The sequence below is a fragment of the Chionomys nivalis genome, chromosome 1, assembly GCF_950005125.1.
Source record: "Chionomys nivalis chromosome 1, mChiNiv1.1, whole genome shotgun sequence".
Lineage (NCBI taxonomy): Eukaryota > Metazoa > Chordata > Mammalia > Rodentia > Cricetidae > Chionomys > Chionomys nivalis.
In genome coordinates this window covers 11118661-11142000 of record NC_080086.1, presented here as the reverse complement: position 1 = coordinate 11142000, position 23340 = coordinate 11118661, and the positions used below count along the sequence as shown (strand labels likewise).

General features: G+C 40.4%; 1 protein-coding gene across 3 annotated transcripts in view; it reads left to right on the top strand.

The window, feature by feature from the left end:
* The window catches only part of Pik3c2g (phosphatidylinositol-4-phosphate 3-kinase catalytic subunit type 2 gamma), a 324648-nt gene that overhangs the window by 225194 nt on the left and 76114 nt on the right, over positions 1-23340 (top strand). For all 3 annotated transcript variants that reach the window (XM_057780802.1, XM_057780793.1, XM_057780784.1), the window contains 2 exons: positions 3387-3543; positions 12105-12214. In XM_057780802.1, coding sequence (XP_057636785.1) covers positions 3387-3543; positions 12105-12214 — 267 coding nt within the window. The remainder of the gene's footprint in view (positions 1-3386; positions 3544-12104; positions 12215-23340) is intronic.

Sequence of the window (23340 nt, the reverse complement as noted above, 5' to 3'; positions counted from 1 at the left end):
TGTTTCTGCAATATTATTCTTAGTTTACATTTTTCCCTAATTTGGATGCTTTGCTCAGGTACTTGAAATTCTGTGTGGGTTTTCTGCACCTGATTTACCAAGGCAGTTGCCTTACCGGGGAAGAAAGGAGTGTCATTTCATGAAGACAGAGCCATGACAAGTTTCCAAGAGAGATCAGTTTGGCCAGCTGTAGTTTTATCAGCTTTAAAAGAGAAAAGTACATCTGGCACACTAGAAATATTCAGGAATTTATGAGATATTAGACTTTTCTAAAACAACTTTCAAAACTCAATTCACAGTATAAGACAGAAAAGAGCAAAAAAAAAATTCTGTAGATATGTTCCTGATTAAAGAACCCTAGGATATTTGTGGTAGTTTGAAAGTAATTGGCCCCCACTTCCATAGGGACTGGCATTATTAGGAGGTGTGGCTTTCTTGGAGTGGGTATGACCTTGTTGGAGAAAGTATGTCACTGTAGGAACAGGCTTTGAGGTTTTATACACTCAGGATACTGGCCAATGTGTCAGTCAACTTCCTGTTTCCTACAAGATGTGGGACACTTGGCTATTTCTCCAGTGCCATGCCAGCCTGCATGCTGCCATGCTCCCTGCCATGATAGACTAAACTGTAAGAGAGTCCCCTCAATTAAATATTTTCTGTTTAAGAGTTGCCGTGGTCATGGTGTCTCCTCACATCAATAGTAAACCCTAAGACAATATTCTTAAAACTACTGAAACACCGGTGCATAAGGCACTTTTCTCTTGCTATGAGGAAATGTTAGGGCCAAAACCAACTTCAAGGAGAGAAGGGTTTGCTTTGACTCATGCTTCCTGTAGGACAGAATCCCTTGTAGTGGGAAAGGCAGGGCATGCTGGCAGAGCAGGGAGTTGTCTGGTCATATTTGCATATATCAATACAAAGCAGAAAAAGAGTAAAAAGTGGGGCGAGGTTATAATATCTCAAAGTCCACCCTTGGCATGTATTCCCTCCAGCAGGACTCCACTTCCTAAAGGTCTCATGGCATCCCCAAATAGCACCACCAGCTGGGGAACGCATATGTCAATCAGGAGTCTAAGAGGCACATTCAGTCTTTAAAGCACCACAATTAGCGAGAGTGAAAACTACAAACGTATAAGATCTGTCAAATGTCTAACAAAAGAAAAGATCGATGTATGGACCCACGTAGTCAAGCAGTTTATAGTGATTAAATTAAATCCTAAACTAAAAAGCATTTTTGAGTGTGAAGGCAGAGGGAGGCTTAGCTGTGACAGGATTCCACTCTGCAAACACTCTTGGCTGTTTGAAGACTTACAATAATATCCAGCAGCGATATCTAAAGTGTACCGAGAGCTTTCTATGTGGCAGTAAGTGCTTTTCTGTCATTTAAGCTATGTGATCCGCTCAGTAATGTCAATAATCAAGTGTCCCCATCCCAGTTGGTAAAGAAGGAGATCCAGGAATGGAGACAGTAAGTCTTTCATCAAAGGCAAGAACAGTGATGCTCAAAACCCAGATTTGAGATGTGGATCCTGGGGCCTGCAGCCTGGGATCTGTGCATAGAGCCTCCTCCAGCCATAGCAACTCCCAAGTGCACAGCACACTCCATGAATCATTCACATAAATGTTTCCCACATTGGGCCTCTTAGAAAGTCTAACAGCTGAGTGTTCGGTATCCAGTTTAAACTCTAGAAAATTAAGTCACAGCAAAAGCAAGATTAGAACCTGTGCTTTTATCTTGTGTTTCTTCCTGTCTTCTCCCAACTTTGCTGAAGTTTGGACACATAAAGTGCCTTGAAGAAAGGCAAAACAAGTCAAGTGACAGTTTTTGTTATTCTGACTTCTCTTGAAGGTCAGCATGTATTATAAAATACAAACTTTATTATTCTATTTTGAGACAGGATCTCCCCTCTGAGACCAGGCTAGCCAGGAACTAAACATGTAGCCTAGGCTGTCCTCAAACTCCTAGTCTGTCTTAGCCTCTGGAGCACTGGGATTCACAGGTGTGAACCACAGCGCCAGGCTTTAAAGTGACACTTTAGAACAACCACAGCCAAACACTGTTTTAGAAAATTCTTTGTTTGGAGCCAGAGTTTACTGTCTCAGATGTGCAAGCAAAATTTTTCATTTGAGTTCTCATACTTCAGAAAGGTCTACTTAAGTCACATCAGTGGGATTTCCAGCTCGACTACATTTTCGTTAAAACAGCAATGCCTGTATCAGCACAGGACACCGTTCTGTTCTAAGGAGACCCTGAACGGTCTCTCAATTTCTTCAGTTGTAACTTGGTGCAGCCTTACTGGAACCTGGACTATCACATTTAAAACGCATTTCATTCTACTTTTCCCACAACTATGACCCCTCTAGATGCTGTTGAAGATTGTAAGACTAGCTGGTGTAAAATCCTCCTCATTGATATAACTGCTGAGACCTCATCAGATAAAGATACCTCTGCCCCCTCCCTGCTTCTCTTACAGACGCTAACACTTCATCTCAGAATTATCGTGTCTCAGATCACAGTTTAGGAAATGTGACTTGCTTTTCCACCCGTGGACTACAGGGGGCAGTATGACTTGTGTGAGAACATGGTCTGCAATGTGCAGTGTGCTCAGTGTTCTTACTGAGTCATGTGTGAAGTGAATTATGGCTATCTTTTTTAAAAACAACTTTCTGTTTACGAAGCATATGACAGTAAATTGGTTACATCTGTTGTTCTTGTTGCTTCATAAATTATCTTTTGAAAGAATTTGTTATTATAACATCTTAACTTTTATCCAAACTCTCATCCTAAGGAGTCTGCCTTCCAAGGAAAGGAAAATGGCTTTTCGGGCACTGTTATACCGAACTTAAGTTCTGTTTTATCATCTCGAAATGCATCAGTAAATATGCTCTCAGTAACAACTTTGGGCAGCTCTAACTTGTGTTGTTCATCAGAGCCGATCTTCTCTCAGTAGATACATTCTGTCTAAATGTAACTGGGAATTAATTTGAGACAGAATAGATGGACATAGTAGTGCTCCTAGTACTTTCTTCTCGTTGCAGCAGCCCAGTTAGCCAAAGCCTACTTTGATTACTAAATTTTTCCACTGATCCACAGTGACCCACACTGGACAAGAGAGAGAGAGAGAGAGAGAGAGAGAGAGAGAGAGAGAGAGAGAGAGAGAAATAGAGAGAGAGAGAGAGAGAAATAGAGAGAAATAGAGAGAGAGAGAGAAATAGAGAGAGAGAGAGAGAGAGAGAGAGAGAGAGAGAGAGAGAAATAGAGAGAGAGAAATAGAGAGAAAGAGAGGAAGAGAGAGAGAGGGGGGGGGTGCACTGTGGTAACTTCCTTCGATAGCCCTAAAAAACTCCATCTTCTCCTCATGACCGCTATTGTTTTTTATTCATAGGGACCGAGCCCCTTTCATTTTTACTTCAGAGATGGAGTATTTTATTACCGAAGGTGGAAAAAATACACAGCATTTTCAAGACTTTGTGGAGCTTTGCTGCAGAGCTTATAACATTGTCAGGAAACACAGCCAGCTGATCCTGAGCCTTCTGGAAATGGTAAGTCCCTTGGAGAAATAACAACAGTCCCGAGCTTCATTCGTGTCTCCTCCAATGATCCATTTCTCCTAATGTCCTGGACTTCCCCCAAAGAGCTTTTAAAACAGAAAGGAGTGCGCAACAGAACATGTTTCTTGTCAATTTAATGTTAGTTCAGCGTTGTCATCTCTGACACTGCCATCATAGGATGCATTCAGGGGAATTCCTGGGTAGGGTTGACTGAGGTTCAAGGACAGTCATTTTTAAAATAACATCTTTGATTGCATTGTCCCCTTTCAAAAAAGTACCACAAAAATATGTGATTAACATATAATGTCAACTTCATGATAAAGATGAAGCAAACTCATCCTGGCTCCCTTGTCTCGATATCTATCTGCCTTTGAACACTTGACCACTATTCAGATTAAGAAATGAAGAGTCAAGAATACAAACTCTGGGGTTGGAGAGATGTCACAGCAATTTAAAAGCACAAACTTCTCTTGCATAAGACCTGAGTTTAGTTCTTAGCACACTCATTGGGTGGCTCCCAAATGCCTGTACCTCTAGCTCCAGGGATCTGATGCACTCTTCTGCAGCCAACAGGCACCTGCATGCCAATAGGCACACAACTACATACAGATACATACATATGCATTTAATTAAAAGCGAAATAAGTCTAAAAATGTGACTGATTAATTAGTGATTGGACTGTAGGCTGATGCATTTAGTGGCATGTATCAGGTCTACTGAGCTGTGATCCTATCTTCGCTGGGTCACAGAAAACTCCATGTTTCATACCAGAGCCCACTGCAAAGAGATGAGGAATAGTCACATAGTAAAAGGGAAGAAGAACCCAATAGAAATATCTTTTGGACAAAGATGTGGTGATTTCTTTGAGTGCATATATCCAAGGGAATCTGCTGTTGGAGAATAGCATATCACTTGTCCATCAGTGTGTGATTTGGAGTCAGTCAAACACAACAGCATTGGAGCTTTCAATTCTGCAAATAGTTATTAAGGAGACAAAATTAGTGTTGAGAGATTTTGAATGCCAGTTTGGCACTTTAAATGTTATATTCTTTGGATGTACTTATACTTAACCCTAAATATGGTTTCCTTATTAAATGAGGATAATAGCTCTTGCGGAATTAATGGATACATGACCTAGTAATGAATGCATCATATGGACCAGACATTAGTCTAAGATATTAATAGATTAATTTTTATAGCTCTAGTTCATAATTAACATAAAGAACTAATGATAGTTTGCCATATAGTAGAGTTTAGTTAATGAATTCAAGAATATGAGATCATGGTTAATTTAAATACTGTCAGGCTAGGGACAAATTTCAGTAGGGAAAGTGACGTCCTAGCACTGCAGACACTTGGGTGTGAGGGAACACATATGTAATCCCAGAGTCCCAAACAGAGAGGAAGGAGCAGGAGGATCAGAAATTCAAGGTCATCTTCGGTCACAAAGCAAGTTGGAGGATAATTTGGACTGGATGAAATCCTGACTCAAAGTTCAATCAGTCAATCAGTTACAAGTTTATTGTTCAATACAGGGTCATACACGCTTGTGAAGAATTAAAATTTGTGTTATTATTGGTTAAAGCTGAAGATTCAGTTTCTCAACTTCAATAGTTACTTCTCCACAATTCAGATTTTTTAATGTGTCCTTCTATTTTGTTTTTTGTTTGTTTGCTTGCTTGTCTTTTTTTTTCTGTACTGAGAATTAAATGCCAGGCCTCAGGATCTCCAAGCTAACTTTCCAACTTCAACCAGTGATTCTTATTTGTTGGTCTGTGTTCGAGATCAAAATTATGTTAGTCTCTACTGCTTTTATAGCTGATTCCACGATACAGAGAAAACTTTATATGTACTAAATCCTCAAAATTGCCTTTATTTATATAATATATATCCAGGCACTATCAATTCTAATGTCCTATTAACCTCAGGTACGATCTAGGTGGATTTTCCAAAGATCTTAATCATGAATCCATGAGCTCTCAAGGACCTACTATGTGTCAGGGACATAAATAATGTAATGTAATGTAAATGATAAGATAACATATAAAACCCAGAGTCTTAAATTTTTCAGTTGAATAGTAATGATAAAATTTGCATATATAAGTAATGCCCATTGTTTGTAAGTGATAATGATGCTATAGAAACTACAGAAAAGGAGGAGTTCCATTTCCAACGAGTACCTTAAACAGACACAGATATTCAGAGCAAAAGCCCATAAGCAGAGTTTTATGGATCTGTTTCTCCAGTGACATTAAATTATGCTGGATGACAATTAAGCATGATAGGCTAATATGATTGCAGATCATCTCAGTGAAGAGGAACATCTTGTTGAGAATTTTTCTTTGTTTAAATAAACTTTCTGAATTCCTTTAAAAATATTCATGAAGGTAATTAATCATTAAATAACTTAAATGTTAGGCCAGGCATGGTGGTTTGTGCCTGTAATTCTAGCAGTCAGGAGGATGAGGCAGAAAAATTACAGCTCCAAGGCTATCTTGTCTCTAACCACAAAAGCAAAAATGTTGTAATATATTTAATTCAAAGAAAATAAAGGGGCTGGAGAGATTGCTCAGTAGTTAAGAGTGCTTGCAAAGGCGTTCAGTTCCCAGAACCTGCATCTAGCAGCAACTTACCAAGATGTGTGGATCCAGTTCTGAGGAATCTAATGCCTCTTCTGGCCTCCATGGGTACCCACCCACAAATATGCCTCACACAAGCACATACGCACTACATTTTAAAATTGAACATATAGTGCTTTAATCCTATTTTAAAATAATTTCTCACATGTTCAGAGAGTCCAGTTTCAACCCATGCTTATTCAGTCCCAGTCCAGCTGGCCTTAGTGGGCTCCCAATAAATCAGTTCCACTGTCACAGTGGGTGGGTGCACCCCTCGTGGTCCTGACTTCCTTGCTCAGGTTCTCCCTCCTTCTGCTCCTCATTTGGACCTTAAGAGCTCAGACCGTTGCTCCAAATTGAACATGGCGGACAATGAAGGCTGATGAGAAGCCAAGGACAATGGCACTAGGTTTCGATCCTAATACATGAACTGGCTTTGTGGGAGCTTAGCCTGTTTGGACGATCACCTTCCTGGACCTAGATAGAAGTGGGAGGACCTTGGTCTTCCCGCAGGGCAGGGAATTTGTACTGCTCTTCAGTATCGAGAGGGAGGGGGAATAGAGTGGGGGGAGGAAAAGAGGAGTGGGGATAGGGAAAGGGGAGTGGGGGGAGGGGGCAATATTTGGGAGGAGGGGGAGGGAAATGGGAAACGGGGTCAGGTGGAAATTTTAATTAAAAAAGAATAAAAATAATAAAAAAAATAATTTCTCACATAAATAATGAGTCCCACCTGCCTGAGATTTAGTTAAATCTATCTTGACCTTTAGGATAAGGGTGATACAGTAGCAGTGGAGGTCGCTCACGCGTGCTAAGTAATAATCTTAGATTTAGACTCTTACAGAAACAGAAATAAGAATCAGAGGCAATGCAGATGACTTAATACCACAGAAAAATCCGCACACAACTGCAGTTGTTTCAGTTTCTGGTCATATACTTCCCAGCTTCCCTGCTTTACTGCAGTGTGTCTCATACGGGACTCTTTAGATAAAGTCTTCAGTGACTATTTCAGGACCACACACTCTCTAACTAAAGCTTCCTTTAAAAATTAAAACAAAGCTTAAGTTCGTGAAAACTTGCTTTCTACATACACATTTAATATGGCTTTCTTCCTTCATTCTGACTCTCATGTTGACAACTTGAAGCATGGTTCAGTGCACTACACCATGACCCGGTTACAAGTTGAGAAATGCTTGGCACAGGTCATCGAGGCTGGGTTCTGTGAATGATCGATACCCAGAATCACGAGGCATGGGCGTTCAGTGGGTTCAATGTGGAGTTAATGACCCATCCTCGGCAGAAAGCATCTTGTTGCCAGATATCTGCAGTGCTTTTGTTTTCTCATGAGGAAAGCAAGGAAAATTTAATCTATGTAATTCCCATCTCGCTTAAAAGCAACATCTGTAGGAGACCCAAGTGTGCTGCTGGCTGAGTTCACTAGCATAAAAGCCTGTATTTCGTCAGCTTTTCTCCCATTAAAGAAAATCAATATCAACTATTATGGAAGACTCTCAAAGAACACAGGGACCATTCAACCAGCTTCAAATGTTTATCACTCCCATTATTATATCAGATATTTCTCAGTGGAAATCTTTCTAGAAAGTAGGGAAGAGGCACTGCTTCCCTGAGCGAAGTTACCAAAATAGAGCAGACTTGGTAGAATAGAAACAAAAGTGCTGGCCTTAAAGACAAATGACTCATCCATCCAGTGTTTGCATCTGTTCATACCTACCTGTTACAGCTGCCACAGACATCCACTTCACCTGTGCACTCCAGACAAAACCTGTGAACAGACATAGTTCAATAGGACGAGCTATGGAGCCATCTATATTCTCCGGTATTACCATACTCAAAGAACCTCTGCAAGGAATGGGAAAAACAAAGTGTGGATATGGGACTTGTTACCATCAGTCAGTCACAAGATACAGAGTTGGATTCATCTGGTTTGTCAGAGTCTAAATGTGTCAGCTTGTATAGATAGATGATAGATTAGACAGAGATGAATAGACAGACAGACAGATTATGGGCAGAGAAGAGAGTAAGTATACTATATATCCCCATAGAAAGTATTTGACAGAATCCTGACTAAGCTACTGTGATTCAGAGAAATGAGAATGAAATTCAGACTCCACAGAAGTCAGTTCATAGCAAATGGATGATCCTGCAGTAGTTAAAAAGAGAATCCTCCTCAGTTAGTTCACAGATGTCTCTGGAACTCCTGGTACTGGAGATAGGATTAAAAGCTAATCTAGATTCCACTTGCCATGGGAAATGTTTCTCTGGGGCAGATTTTTATATTTAGTAGTCAATATTAAATTTGCAAGTAGTGGAGTTTTAAAGCCTAATAACTCTCAGTGTTTTCCTCATCACTTATTCACCCATCCATGTAGTCATGATCCATCACATATTCATTAGATACCAATTACGTATATAGCGCCATGCTAAACAACATAAGCAGTCTCAACACCGAGTAAAGGTCCACTTTTCCTTCTCAAAGAACTTCTAATCTGACATGAACAAAACACAATCAGAACTGGAAGACGGTACTTTAAAAGAGGTTGTAAGCAGAGACAGCTCTTTCATTCCCAGCCACCCAGACCCAAAGAATCACACAGAAAATATATTAATTACAACACTGCTTGACTGATGACTCATGCATATTTCTAGTTAGCTCTTACATCTTAAATTAACCAATTTCTATTATTCTGTATATCACTACGAGGGTGTTGCCTACTGATAAGTTTCTGGCGTTAGATCGTCTTTCTACTTCAAAAGCTACATGGTGTCTCCTTGACTCTGCCTACTCTCTCTCTCTCTCTCTCTCTCTCTCTCTATATATATATATATATATATATATATATATATATATATATATATATTCCAGCCTGGCTATATTTTGTACTGCCAAAGGCCAAAGCAGCTTTATAGCTTTATTTATCAACCAATAAAAGCAACACATACATAGAAGATATCCCACATCAAGAGATGATGTGGGAGTCCCCTCTGTGTGCTGTCATTACCATTAATGAATAAAGGAACTGTCTTGGCCTGTTGATAGGGCAGAACTTAGGTAGATGGGGAGGACTGGACTGAATGCTGGCAGAAAGAAGGGCGGAGTCGGAGAGAAGCCATGGAGCCACCAGAGTCAGACATGCCTAATCTTTGTTGATAAGCCACTGCAACGTGGCACTATACAGATTAATAGAAAGGTGTTAAATTAAGATATAAGAGTTATTCAATAAGAAGCTAGAGCTAATGGGGAAAGCAGTGTTTTAATTAATACAGTTTCTGTGTGGTTGTTTTGGTTCTGGGCGGCCGAAACGTCAACAAAGAGGTCAAAGTAAGACAAAGGTTTCCAGTAGATAAGAAAGGAAAAGGAAAGACATTCTTAGCCAGGAGAAAAGATAATTATATATTCATACATATATATACATTGTGTGTGTGTCTGTGGTTGAATGTGTGTGTGTGTGTGTGTGTGACTAAAATGTGGTGCTTTGGAAATAGATGCTACCTATCATTGACTTGTCTGTGACACAGATAGAGACCTCTATGGATGAAAAGAGAGAAATGCTAAGTTTTACATATTGAAAGCATAATGATCAAACTGAAGATGCCATTTTTAAGTGCATAGACAGATGAGAAACGAACAAGAGTCTGTAATGAAGAGTACCATCATCTTGCTTGGATTTGGGGCTGACAACTCAGAAGTTATAAGCATAGCTTCTACACCATCAGGTATAGGAAAAAGTTATTGAAAACATTTAGACATTGTAACAAAATAAACTACTGTAATAATGGCATCAGTGAAAGCTGCAGAAAAAATGTGGCAAGCTGCTGAATGGTTTTAATGGAACTAAGTAACTGTTGTTGAGAATCAGAAAAAAGAGGAAATAGAATGTGGATTTCTTGCTGGTTGAGCACCACTGTAAGTGGAGATAAGAGATGGGAAAGAGGAGAAGACTCAGGGGTAAAGAGAATTTCCTCTTTTTTCTGTACATGGCTCCAAGTATTGAACTCTTGTGGTCATGCCTGGCAGCAAGCACCTTGACCTGATGAATCATCTCACTGGCCCAGAATTATTCATGTTTAGACTTGGTAATGTTGAGATGCCTAGGATTACCCAGGAGGACAGGCAAGTGACTCATCTCTAGTATTGCAGTGTTTCCTTGGTTTCAGTTATCATCTGTGTGCTAATGACTTCTCAGGCCGCATCTGCAGCTGTGATGTTGAACTGTTTAATCTCTCAATGTATCCAATCATTTCTGATTTGTCCATATATTCCATGTATGTGTAAACATATATATGTGTGTATGTACTCATATATATGTGTGTACATATATGTATATATATAGTTTCTATATATATGTATATATACACACACACACACACATATATATATATATATATAGTTTTTTATTTTTAAATGTGTGAGGGGTAGATAAATCTCAGAGGCCAGAGGCATTGGATCTCCTGAAGCTACAGTAACAGGAGGATGTGTTACTGTTAGCAAGGGACTTCAGGGTCTTTGCAAGAACAGCACAAACTCTCAATTGTGGATCAGTCTCTCCAGCCTCAACTATGTATATTTAAATCCAATTATGTCTCCATTGCAAACCAACTCCTAGCCCAGCCTCTTCTTTGGCTCCTTGTAACTCATCTTTTAGTTTAAGCAAAGAACTCTCTTTACCATGTCAGGCCTTGTACATGTCGGCTAGCAGTCATTGATGTTAGAGCACATGTTCTGAGTTTTAGTACTGCTGAGATTTCCTACCTTGTCTATTTCCATAGCTGTCTCTTGACATTGAGACACATGATAGTCTATGTTCCAGAAGTGTTCCTGGGATTTCTCTGTGAGTACATCAAGAGCATTGTGGTCTCTTCTGTGCAAGTGTCTCTCAGCCTTACTGGACAGTGGCAAGAATAGTTGCAAAATCACTTGTTTCCCATAGGAATCATCTATTACTTCATCTGTCCTTCACCACAATAGACACATTTCATCCGCTATTGATAGGATTAACATCTGATTGCACAAGTGTCTTTATTCGAGGGCAGAACATTTATCGTATTAGTCATAGAAGTATTGATAATATCTCTCCCCTTTCCTCCTCCCTCTCCTCTACCCTTTTCCTCATTTTCTTCTTCTACTTCTTAGAAAAAAATAACAATGCAAAAATGTTTTCCTCAAAAATTTGCCTACAAGTAAAAAGAATAAAATTCCTCCACTTTTCAGTGCACTGTAAACAAAATATCTTTTTAAAGATGAGAAAAATTCACAAATTTATCCCTAGTTATTTATTTGATTTAATAATATTTAATGAATATACTTGCCACTTTTGCAGAAAAATATTGTGTTTGTAGAGAGTGAGCTCTAGAATCAGAGACGTGGCTTTCATACTGTGTCCTGCACCTCTGACCTAGACATATCACCCAACTCTTCTGCAGCACAGCCTTGTGCTCTTGAGACAAATATTATATGAATTTTGTGAACCACCATGTGATGGAAAAGATTTAGATTCTCTAAGAACATGTCTGGCAATTCTGTGCTTCTTTAGATGTGAGAAAATGGGGGTTTAAGAGAGTCTAAGGAACTTTCTCAAAATTGCTCAGATTTTAAATGGTGGACCCAAAAGTTCAGACAAGGGATTGATCATGTGGTCATGTTTTCTTCACTGATTTATGATGAGAATGCAATGGAATTATTACTGTGCAAATACTTTACCAACTGTAATGGGTCTTTATGATATTGCTGTTTATCCCCATCACTTTCTAAGAGAGGTCTAAAAGCATGAAATTATGTCCATTCATGCAGACAAAATGAAAGGCATATTAAAACAAATGTAAATGTTTGCATGTCTGTCACCAGAGTGAGATGCATAAGCTTGATTTTTGTCTGCATTTATTCTTTCCTTTTTGATTTTGGGTTCTGTTGAAATGAAGATGCTGCATGCAGGACTGCCTGAGCTAAGTGGAACTGAAGACCTGAAATATGTGTATAACAATCTGCGTCCACAAGACACAGACCTGGAGGCCACAAGTCATTTTACCAAGTAAGATCAGCTGCAAATGTGTATGGATGTTCATTTGTGCTGACATATGCTCCACTTTTGAGGTGATCTCGGGTTAGCTAGTCATTGATAAGAAGCTCACATATCTAGAACCGTCTGGGTCCCTATTTTCAGAGAATAGAAGCAGAGAAGTGCATATGTTTATAAGCAGAAGGCCTTAGTTGGTGTCTCCACACATACCAGTGTTTGCTAACCAGCTTCTTTGTCTAGCAGATTGCTCAATAAGAGGTCATTGCAAAGAGCAAGGGCTGACATAAATAAATTGGTTGTTCTACTTGAACTCTGTCCAGAAAAACAATTTGGGAAAAGAGATTTATGAAGAGAAACAAGGCCGCTCCTTTCATCTACAAAACAATACAAATATTGGGATATTTAGTCAAAGACCTGTGAGTGTCATCTAGCTTTAATCTATTTTTCATTAAGCAAGCCTGAGAAACACTTGTGTACTTCAAGGTGAGACTCTCACCAGAATGCAGAGAATATCAGTTAGACTCCAAGGCTCTGGACAAAGGACAGTGATTTTGATAATGGAACACCCTACAGGGATTTTTTTCCTTTCTGAATGGGGAGTATAATTCTCAGACTATTTCAAGTACTAAGGAAATATCAACTGTAGTTATCCCTGTGCACAGTTCAAGGGACGCAAACAGAACTCTTTCTTGTCTGTGACTCTTTAGAGTGACTCTTACTTGAATCTCTTAATCATTTTCAACACAGATTGCATTATTTTTCACTAGAACGTGCTCTTTGGAAGAAACATCAGCAAAATTAAAGCCCTTCCTGGGTTTGAATTTCCTCCCCCATTTTTATACTGTACAATAAAGAACATCTCCTCAATGCAGGGGGCAGTGAAGCTTCCACCAGGCAGAACCTCACTCGCATCAGGAACTTCTTTCTCCTGAACTTCACCAGACAGACAGCAGGACTAGCAGTAGAATTTAAGACCAGTGACAGAATCAAAGAATGACAGACTGGGAGGGTCCTTGATTGTTGATTGTGACAGTAAACATTCAAAGGAGAAACCCCAGAAGCAGAGGATTAAGACTACTCCCTGTCACCCTCAGAAACAAGAAGACCTCAGATCCAGCTCTCAAATTTCTGTTCTGGTATCTTTCCAGGAGTCAGTCCTGGAAAGTAGATAATATTACTAAGTAACACTCAGCGGAGAGCCTGCTAAAATGAGGGATTTTCCTGCTACCTGTTTATTATTTTTGCAATCTGCCATTAGAGATCCATTAGGAAAGACTGGTAGGAGTCCTTGTTTGTTTGGTTTTTCACTCTTTAAAAAATATCCTCAGCTCAGGAGGCTGGGACAGGAGAACTGCTTTGAATTCAAAGTTAGCTTAGATTTTATTATTACTTCCAGATGAGCCTGGCTACAGTGAAAGACCCTGTCTCAAAGCAGCAACAACTAAACTAAATAATCTCTTAATTAAATACAAATAAAACAAAATCACAAATATTTAATACTGACTATGACTAGTCACTAGCTTTATGGCATAAGTAGCATAGCCCCTTGGTTTCAGGGTCCAGGAGATCTCAGCTTATGAGTATAGGCACCAAGGAAGGCCGACAACCTCACCTTAGCAAGAATAGGGCATACAGCACAAATCCTGAAGTTCCGGGAAGCTCAAGAGAGCACAAGGTATCATACCACAAGAGTTTAGTCCTATTAATTATTCGTAGAAGAAATGAGTTTACATGACACCCAAATAGCACCCCAATCAGGTTATTCCTTCAAAAGAGAATTCCAGTGGAATCCCATTCTTTCTGCGTACTCTGGTGTCACAAACAGAATGATTGACATGGAAGTGGGGCATAATAGAGACTCTGGAGATAGCTGGATGAGAGTAGAAAAAGCAAAGAAAGGTAGTGTGTGACTGGGCTGCAGGGTCTGTGTTGGAGAGAACACCTGGCATTATTTGGGTATTTATGGCACAGCAGTTGACGACTAGGCCTTCCGATCACATAGGTGTATAGATACTAAAGTAGAGATAACAGTAGCAGGCCCTGGCCGTGGAAAACTGTGGACAGACTTCATTAGCCAGAGTCCCATCTTGTCCATCTCTTGGTCTGTAAAGGCCATGTGATCTTGTGTATGAATGATCTTCTCAAAGTCAGTTCATTGACCCTGTCCGTTTCAAAGGGACAGGCCCAAGTACAGGAAGCAGGTTCAATCCTGAAACCTCAGGGCAGTGGGCTTATTCCCCTGACCCAGTTCTGTACCTTTGCCAAGACAATTGCACTGGTGCAGATGCTCTTCTTTCTAAATTGAATTTTCTTCTACCACTTTGTAGAGAAGCAGGTTTAGACTCGCACTCTGTTGCAGGATTAAGCAGCATCTAATTATGTAAAATGGAAAAATATCATCCCTGTGTTTAAGAATTCTTCATCCTGCCATTCCCTTTTTCTTCCTTCATACCCTTCTAATCTGAGTGGCTCTGTCAAATTTACTCATCCCTCTCTATTAACCCCCAAAGCAAATTTTTCCAGGACAGATAATTTTCAATACATAACATTCATTCTATAGTTATCTATTTAACTCATATATAAATCACAAAATTTTAGAGGAAGCATGTGACCTTACTTTTGATCCTACTATAATATCAGATTCTAGAAAACTAATATAACACCCATGAAGCCTTGTTATTCAGCACTCATTAATCTTTCTTCTCATGACAATACAGGAAAAGCTCTTTTATGTACGATTTATGCAATTATATTTTGTCTTGCATGATTTCATCCTAACTAATATTTTGTTTGGTTACATCAATTTCTCCCAAGTAAAGCAAGGACAGGTGGTATATTCCAACTTGCCCATTCCTAACAAGATCTGAATGTGGAGCAAGCCCTCTTTGAGGAAATATACAAGTGAAGCACCCAAGTGGAACCAAGAATATGGAAGACTTTTAACAATAAGTTGACACCCACGGTAGAGCTTCTTATGCTGTGGGAGTGTCATATATCAATCTGTTGATTTCATTGGTTAAGTAATAAAGAAACTGCTTGGCCCTCATAGGTTAGAACATAGGTGGGTGGAGTAAACAGAACAGAATGCGGGGAGGAAGAGGAAGTGAGCTCAGACGCCATTTCCTCTCCTCTCTGGGGCAGACGCCATGCTGGTGTGCTCCCGGGCAGACGCGATGCAGCCAGCTGCCAGGTCAGACATGCTGAATCTTTCCCGATAAGACTAGTGCTACACAGATTATTAGAGATGGGTTGATCGGGATATGAGAATCAGCCTGTAAGGGCTAGAGTTAATGGGCCAAGCAGTGGTTAAAAGAATACAGTTTCTGTGTAATTATTTTGGGACATAAGCTAGCCAGGCTATCAGGAGCTGGGGCAGCAGAAACACAGCCCGCAACTCCCCACTACATTCTTATACATCAGACCCTATTGGAAATGCTTTTCATAACCTTCATTGTCATCAAAACACTGTGAAATAGTATATTTCCTAACTACATATTTAGATTAATAAAGCAAAACCCAAGAGAAATGAAACACATTGCAAAACATCGTCAACAAGAGGCACGGTCATGTGACAGCTAGGATGTGGAGCAGCAGCCAGGAGTCTGTAGGCTTAAGGTCATCTCTTCCTCAAGCAGGTCCTCAGATACCTGTCAGTTCATAATGCAGGTCGTGGTTTAATCAAATGTCCTTCACCCTTTGGCAGGCACTAAGCCTCACATCTGAATTCACCTAATCTCAGCAAAAATAGAAACACTTCCCCCATAATAGTATCTCCACCCACACTAAGAGCTCCTTGGATTTTTTGGGGTGAGATCTACTGTAAATCCTGCCTTTGGAGACTCAGGTGGGATCCTCTGCAGTGGAGACTCAGGTAGATTCCTCTGGAGTGGAGACTCAGGTGGGATTCTCTGCAGTGGAGACTCAGGTAGGGTTCTCTGCAGTGGAGACTCAGGTAGGGTTCTCTGCAATGGAGACTCAGGTAGGGTTCTCTGCAGTGGAGACTCAGGTAGGGTTCTGTGCAATGGAGACTCAGGTAGAATCCTCTGCAGTGGAGACTCAGGTAGGGTCCTCTGCAGTGGAGACTCAGGTAGGGTCCTCTGCAGTGGAGACTCAGGTAGAATCCTCTACAGTGGAGACTCAGGTAGGGTTCTCTGCAGTGGAGACTCAGGTAGGGTTCTGTGCAATGGAGACTCAGGTAGGATCCTCTGCAGTGGAGACTCAGGTAGAGTCCTCTGCAGTGGAGACTCAGGTGGGATCTTCTGCAGTGGAGACTTAGGTGGGATCCTCTGCAGTGGAGACTCAGGTAGGATTCCTTTGCACTCAGGCTCAGGTAAGAATCCTCTTCTGTGGAGACTCAGGTAGGAGTTTCTGCAGTGGAGACTCAGGTAGGATCCTCTGCAGTGGAGACTCAGGTAGAATCCTCTGTAGTGGAGACTCAGGTAGAATCCTCTGCAGTGGAGACTCAGGTAGGATTCTCTGTAGTGGAGACTCAGGTGAGATCCTCCGCAGTGGAGACTCAGGTAGAGTCCTCTGCAGTGGAGACTCAGGTGGGATCTTCTGCAGTGGAGACTCAGGTGGGATCCTCTGCAGTGGAGACTCAGGTAGGGTTCTTTGCAGTGGAGACTCAGGTAGGATCCTCTGCAGTGGAGACTCAGGTAGGGTTCTCTGCAATGGAAACTCAGGTAGGATCCTCTGCAGTGGAGACTCAGGTAGGGTTGTGTGCAGTGGAGACTCAGGTAGGATCCTCTGCAGTGGAGACTCAAGTAGGATCCTCTGCAGTGGAGACTCAGGTAGAGTCCTCTGCAGTGGAGACTCAGGTAGGGTTCTGTGCAGTGGAGAGACTCAGGTAGGATCCTCTGCAATGGAGAATCAGGGAAAGTTCCTCTGCAGTGGAGACTCAGGTAGGATCCTCTGCAATGGAGACCCAGGTAGGATCCTCTGCAGTGGAGACTCAGGTAGGGTTCTGTGTAGTGGAGACTCGGGTAGGATCCTCTGCAGTGGAGACTCAGGTAGGGTTCTGTGCAGTCGAGACTCAGGTAAAGTTCCTCTGCAGTGGAGACCCAGGGAAAGTTCCTCTGCAGTGACTTCCCAGAAATCAGTTTTCTTCTTGCCTCATTTTTGGCCCATTCCCAGATGGATTGAAATGGTGTCTCTATTTCATTCTTAGCAAAATCTCCCTTGAGATTCACTCTTTCTTAATCCTCAAGAGTCTTGCTAGCATATATTATCCTAAGATTTCAGCAGCACACCTTTTTATTTTTAGATCTGATGTGTCTGTTCAGATCTTCTTCAGGTTCTTTGTCCAGGATGAACAACTCAGGGACATTTCTTCGTCCTCATTTCATCTAGCACAAAGAAAAACTTGATATAGAAGGTCCAGAAACATCTATAATTTGTGCCTGTGTTTCTTTACAATACAAAAAAGAGACTGTTTCTTATGATCTATTATTTGAATATTTTGAATTTCTAAAATATACATTATTTCTTTTTTTAATCCTTAAACAATGAATAGAGTAGGTTTAAAATCTAGGTCAAGTATAAATGATAATGCAACTTAGGCAGAGCATTTGGGTTTTAAATAAATGGTGGGAATTATATGTACCTCTTTGCAATCATCTTTAAGTACTCAAAACATATTTGGTCCAGAATTTCCCCAAAATAGCCAGATCCAAAGATGGTGAAGTCTCTTATGGAACATGACATATTGAGTATACATGACCTATGATATCCTCTTATTTTTCCCTGGTCATCTCTAGATTGCTTTTATAGTAATACAGTAAAAATATAGTCTTACATTATAATATATTGATTAATATATAAATACTTTTATACAAATACAATGGAAATGGTACATAATCTACTGTGTTACTCAGAGGCTGATGGCAATAAGGAAAAATCTGTCTATTTTCTGTACAGAAAAGTTATTTTCAAAATATTTTTAGCCCATGGTTAGTTGAACTTGTAGCCTTGGAGGTCACAGATAGAAATATTCAAGTGCACTTTTATATAAAACATATTGTCCTCTTTAGCTGTGTTCTCTAACATCACATGGATTTTAGAAGTTAAAAAGGAAATGTGTACTCACAGATAAAGAAGCAAGTTCTGTAATGAACCCATCATGGATATTTGGTGCTTTAGTAGAGATCATTAAACACACACACACACCTTAATTACATATTGTACATTGTATTTGAAAAAAGATACATATAGTCTCTCTATTTACATCCTTTTATTCTCTCCCTTTGTTCTGAGATTCGCAAAACCTTTTGTGCTGATGCTTATTCTGAAGTAATTACCAAGTTCCAGATAAAAATAAGACAAGAGAATCCTCCTACTCACTGTCACCAGGATCACAGCTGGGGTGCGTGAGTGAGGATTGAGCTGTGTGAGATGTACCGTTATGTTCACCCTAAGTTCTTACATCCTGGCTACACTGCTAGCATCAGGAAGCTCCCCTTTCAACCCTGCCTGAGACTTGAAAGCCAGCACTGGCTCCATCTATCTGAACGTACTGAGAAGCCCAGATTGCTTCCTTACCCCAGGGTGTGTGCATTCAGGTCAAGAGCTGATTGTAAGTATTTCAGAGGATGTTACATGCTGTGAGACTCTGAAATTGATATTGCAATTAATGGTACAGAGAGGAAAAGAAAAATAAAACTCTCTTGCTGGCCATAAAGGTTTCTTTGCACCACTCCCAATGCCCCTCTCTTCCCTACTTCTCTTGTACCACTTCTTGAGGAAGAGCACAGCTGAATGGAATCAAAGTATCATGACTCAGGCCCCTACAAATTGCTGCTTTCCTGGACCATCTCTGTGAAACCCACTGCTAGGCAACAAAGAAATCATCCATTAAAATCCTGTCCAAACCGGTTATTTCAGAATTTTCAATCATCCTCAACCCTCTGGTTTGCTGTCCTTAGAAACAGATAACCTTCTCCACAGATGGACCAGAATGATAAGTATAGATTCCACCACCCACCTCTCCTCCCACATCTAAATGGTGCTTTTCACAACATCCATTTCCCTCTCCAAAAGTGAGAGGAAAATTGTCCATAGATGCCCAGAGACCCTTTTGGCCTGCCATGCAGATTCTGTGATTCAGACAACATACATTCTACCATTATTTAGCTAAAAGCTAACTTTAAGCAATGCAAAACATCAAATTTAAAAGAAAAAAGTCTGGCATTTGAAGGATACATGACATGCACAGACTCAAACAGTAAGCCAACAATGTCAGAGACCAACAGGACTTATCTAGTCTCAACTGAAATAGGCCTGCTTTCTTTATCTTGTTCATCATGAGCTACATCCCACTTCCACTGGGATGAGTTCTAGGGAGTTGCTTGGCTCACTTACATACCTGTCTTTCTTTGTCCTTGCTGGATGGATCCTTCATAAGAGTTTCTATGGATCTTATTGCTTGAGTCTTGTTCTGAGCACCATTGTATTGGAGGAGGTCACTTGTTGGTTCCTGGATGCCCTGCTACCTTAGACCCAAAATAATCACACAGAAACTGTATTAATTAAATCACAGCTTGGCCCATTAGCTCTAGCTTCCTATTGAGTAACTCTTACATCTGAATTTAACCCATTTCTGTTCATCTGTGAATGGCCACATGGCTGTGGCTTTCTGGCTAACGTTCCAGCATCTATCTCTGGGGGGCTACATGGCATCTTCTTACTCTGCCCTTCTTTCTCCCAGCATACAGCCTATCTTTCTCTGCCTAGTTCTGTTCTTCCCTGCCATAGGCTCAAAGTAGTTCTTTGTTCATTAACCAATAAAAGCAACACATAGACAGAAGGACCTCCCACACCACCCTGTCAAAGAACAGCCCAGAATTTTTTCTCTCAAGTTGGCACTTTGGAGATGAGCCCTAGGAGGGGCCATTCTGTATTCAAAATGTAGTGGCTCCAGAATAGATGATTCTGAAGAAGTTGGAATTGTTGACAGCCCTTAAGGAGTGTGCACCTAAACTCACATCTTAGCCACAGTACCTGGAGTCACCCACAGCTACAGACATAGCACAAGGAATCCTGTGTGCCTCTCCTTCTCACTTTATATCTCATGGCCAAATAACAAGACAAGACTGCACACTCAAAGGCATCCGAAAATAGTCCTGTGCTTTTGTAGCTGTCCAGAACTGAGCAAAGGAATGCCGTGTGGGGTAGCAAATTTCTGGACTCCTTTATCATAACATTAAAATTGCTTAGTGTCTTACAAACCGCCCCATTATAAACTGCTCTATTCCAAAAATAAGGCTCAAAGTCGCCTTTATCTTAGCTTCACCACCTACACCTACAGACAGGAACACTCACAGGGAGCAGAAAGGACTTGGAGGGAGTAACAACCAAGGCACTCCATTTTTCTTAAACCTAGAAAATGAATTTAAAGAATGTTCTCAGAATGTCTTTTATCATTCTGAAAGTCCTTCATGGCTTTTTAATCTTATTAAAACTCAAACCACACTAATTTTGTGAATCCTTGTTTATTTTTTGCTTTTTTTTTTTAACATGGCAATGTAACAGTTTTTACAATGTTACTTCCCCCCTCTGTTGACCAGCCACATTCAATATGATGTGTGATAGCTTAGTTGCTGGTATAAATTCCTGCAATAGGAATATTTATGACAATTTGTCCAGTTTGCCTAAATATCAAGTCAAGATAAAATGAGCTGTTGAGTAATAAAAATGGTATTTGGAATTTTCTGGAATACTCTGAGTCTAAAGGTTAAATGCATTTGAAAAGTTTAATACACATACTAAAGGTATCAAAACTCATAAGTGAAGAAAGAAAAAAGTATCTCAGACAATAGTGGTCCACCAGTTGCTCTGTGCTTCAGTTCACAGGCAACAAAGTCCTGTGCAATTTACAGAGCTGCCTAGTCTAGTGTAGCAAGCAGCCACGTGAAAGGAACTTACCACCATTTCTAAATACATTTTTCATATGTTAAAGAGTTGTATAACTTCCATATAGCACCATATATTGCCATGGAATCTTCTCTACTGTTGCATGTTAAGATTAATTTTCCTGTTGAACATAACAATTAATTGCAATATCGACATCAAAGTAACTTGGCACTGAAGATATGGTTCATGCTGTCCTTTTACAGGTATACTACTCTGTAATCGGAGTAGGCCATCACCCGTCTCCTGGGTTCCTCACTGTATTTGCTCTGATCTTAACAGTTTTTACAAAGGTGTCACCATGAGAAGGTATAATAATAAGCTTTTCATAGCTGAGCCTGAGGAGTCTGATGTTCTGGTTTATATTCAGTCAGGAGCCTCTTGTGACATTTACTTAGGATTCCCCAACTCTGTGGCATTCATTCTGAAGACCTGAAACTTCAAGTTGGGAAACAGTGAAGACATTTAAGAAGACTTTCTATGTCCTTGGTGAAAGATTGTCTTCTATATGTGACAGGGGCTTGTCATCCAGGAAATCTCAGCACTGAACTTAACATCATCAACATGAGAACACCAACTGACATGCTAGTGTGGGCGGGGGAACTCTCATAGCTTTACTCCTAGTAAAACTAGAAGTGATGCATGGATAGTATGTTGCGGGAGGTCCTTCCGCACCTCCAGCCAATAGCCGCTGAGATACCAGCCCATTGGGGCGTGGTATCTTTCCCTTTATAAAAAGCGGCTACTTCCCTCCTCTCTCTCTTTACTTCCTGCTCCGGTTCGGCGACTAGACTTCTTCCTAATTGCGTGCGCAGAGGGCTGTTGTCTGGGACGGTGATCTGCAAGTTTATTCCCTTTTAAATAAATACCACCCTATTAATCACAATTCCAAACTGGTGTGGGATTGTTTATGACTTGCGCCTTCAACAGTGAGAGAGGAGGAGTCAGTCTTCTTCAGGGATAAGTCCTGATCGGTTATTCAGTTCCAGGAGGTCAGGCCTGAACACATATAAGGATCACTGAATGAATTCAATATGTTTGATTGATAAATTTAGATACATATATATGTCACAATAGTACATAAAGAATAAAAGGCCATGAATTTGGAGGAGAGTGTGGATTTGTGGGGAAAGAATTAGAAGGGGGAGAGAGAGGGGTGACATAAACATAGTGCTCATATATTAACTTCTCAAAAAATAAAATTAAAAGATTTTTAAAATCAAGGGTACATAAGAAAAAGGGGGGAGAGAAGGAAGGAGATGAAGAGAAGGAGGACACAGATGCAGCACCAACAGAGAGCTCTAGCTTCTCTAATGGTCTTGTGATAGCATTTTTCTAGAACCTGAAGAGAATTGCCAAGACTTAGATTCCATCAAGCCAATATTTTACACAATTGATTCCTCTTGCTTCTTTCCCATGTGCAGTTAGCTAAGTTTTGGACTCATAAGCAATCACTTCTCTATTTATTTCGTAGTAGTGTTAATGTTGCACACTAACATACTACTTCTAATGATTTGTGTTACCTCTGCTGATCCCTGAGTCATAGCATGCTTTAATCCCCAAGTAGATTCTCTAGATGCAAGAACTCGGGCTCCTAGCCATTAGGAGTGATGTTAAGTTTGTAAGCAGAGGTAGTGAGCTCAGTGAGAACAAAGCTGACTTTTCTTCAACAGGTGATTTTTGCAACATGCAACTATGCCAAATAGTATGAAAAAGAAATCCTGTGTGTAGCTCCTACTGTCCTGACTATGCTGAGCAAATGCAAATGCTTGTTAGCATCAGTGTCTCCAGATTATTGGAAAGACCATTATAAGGAAAATATCCACATGCTCATGGCCATGCTTCCCAAGCTATGTGGGCAACTTGTCAAGTCCATAAGAATTAAAACAACATATCTTATCCTACTCAAAGGATAAAACATAAAATTTGTGTTTCACATGTACACAAATCCTTTTCATACATGTGCAACCCGTTATTACAAGTTCTCTTGGACACATCTTGATGTTGAGTTTTCACAAGTAGAAGTGTTACCAGCAATCAGAAGCCTGAAGCCAGAGGAGGAGCCGATCAGGGTCAACCTGCGCTACAGCAAGATACGTTGTGGATAAAATGTGTAGGAAGGTGTCTTTGATCACACGTGCAGAATGCATTTGCAATGACTGTTTGTTGAATACATGCTTTAAATTCTGTGTGTGTTTGCTGAGTGTATGCATGCGCATCATATGTGTACAGAG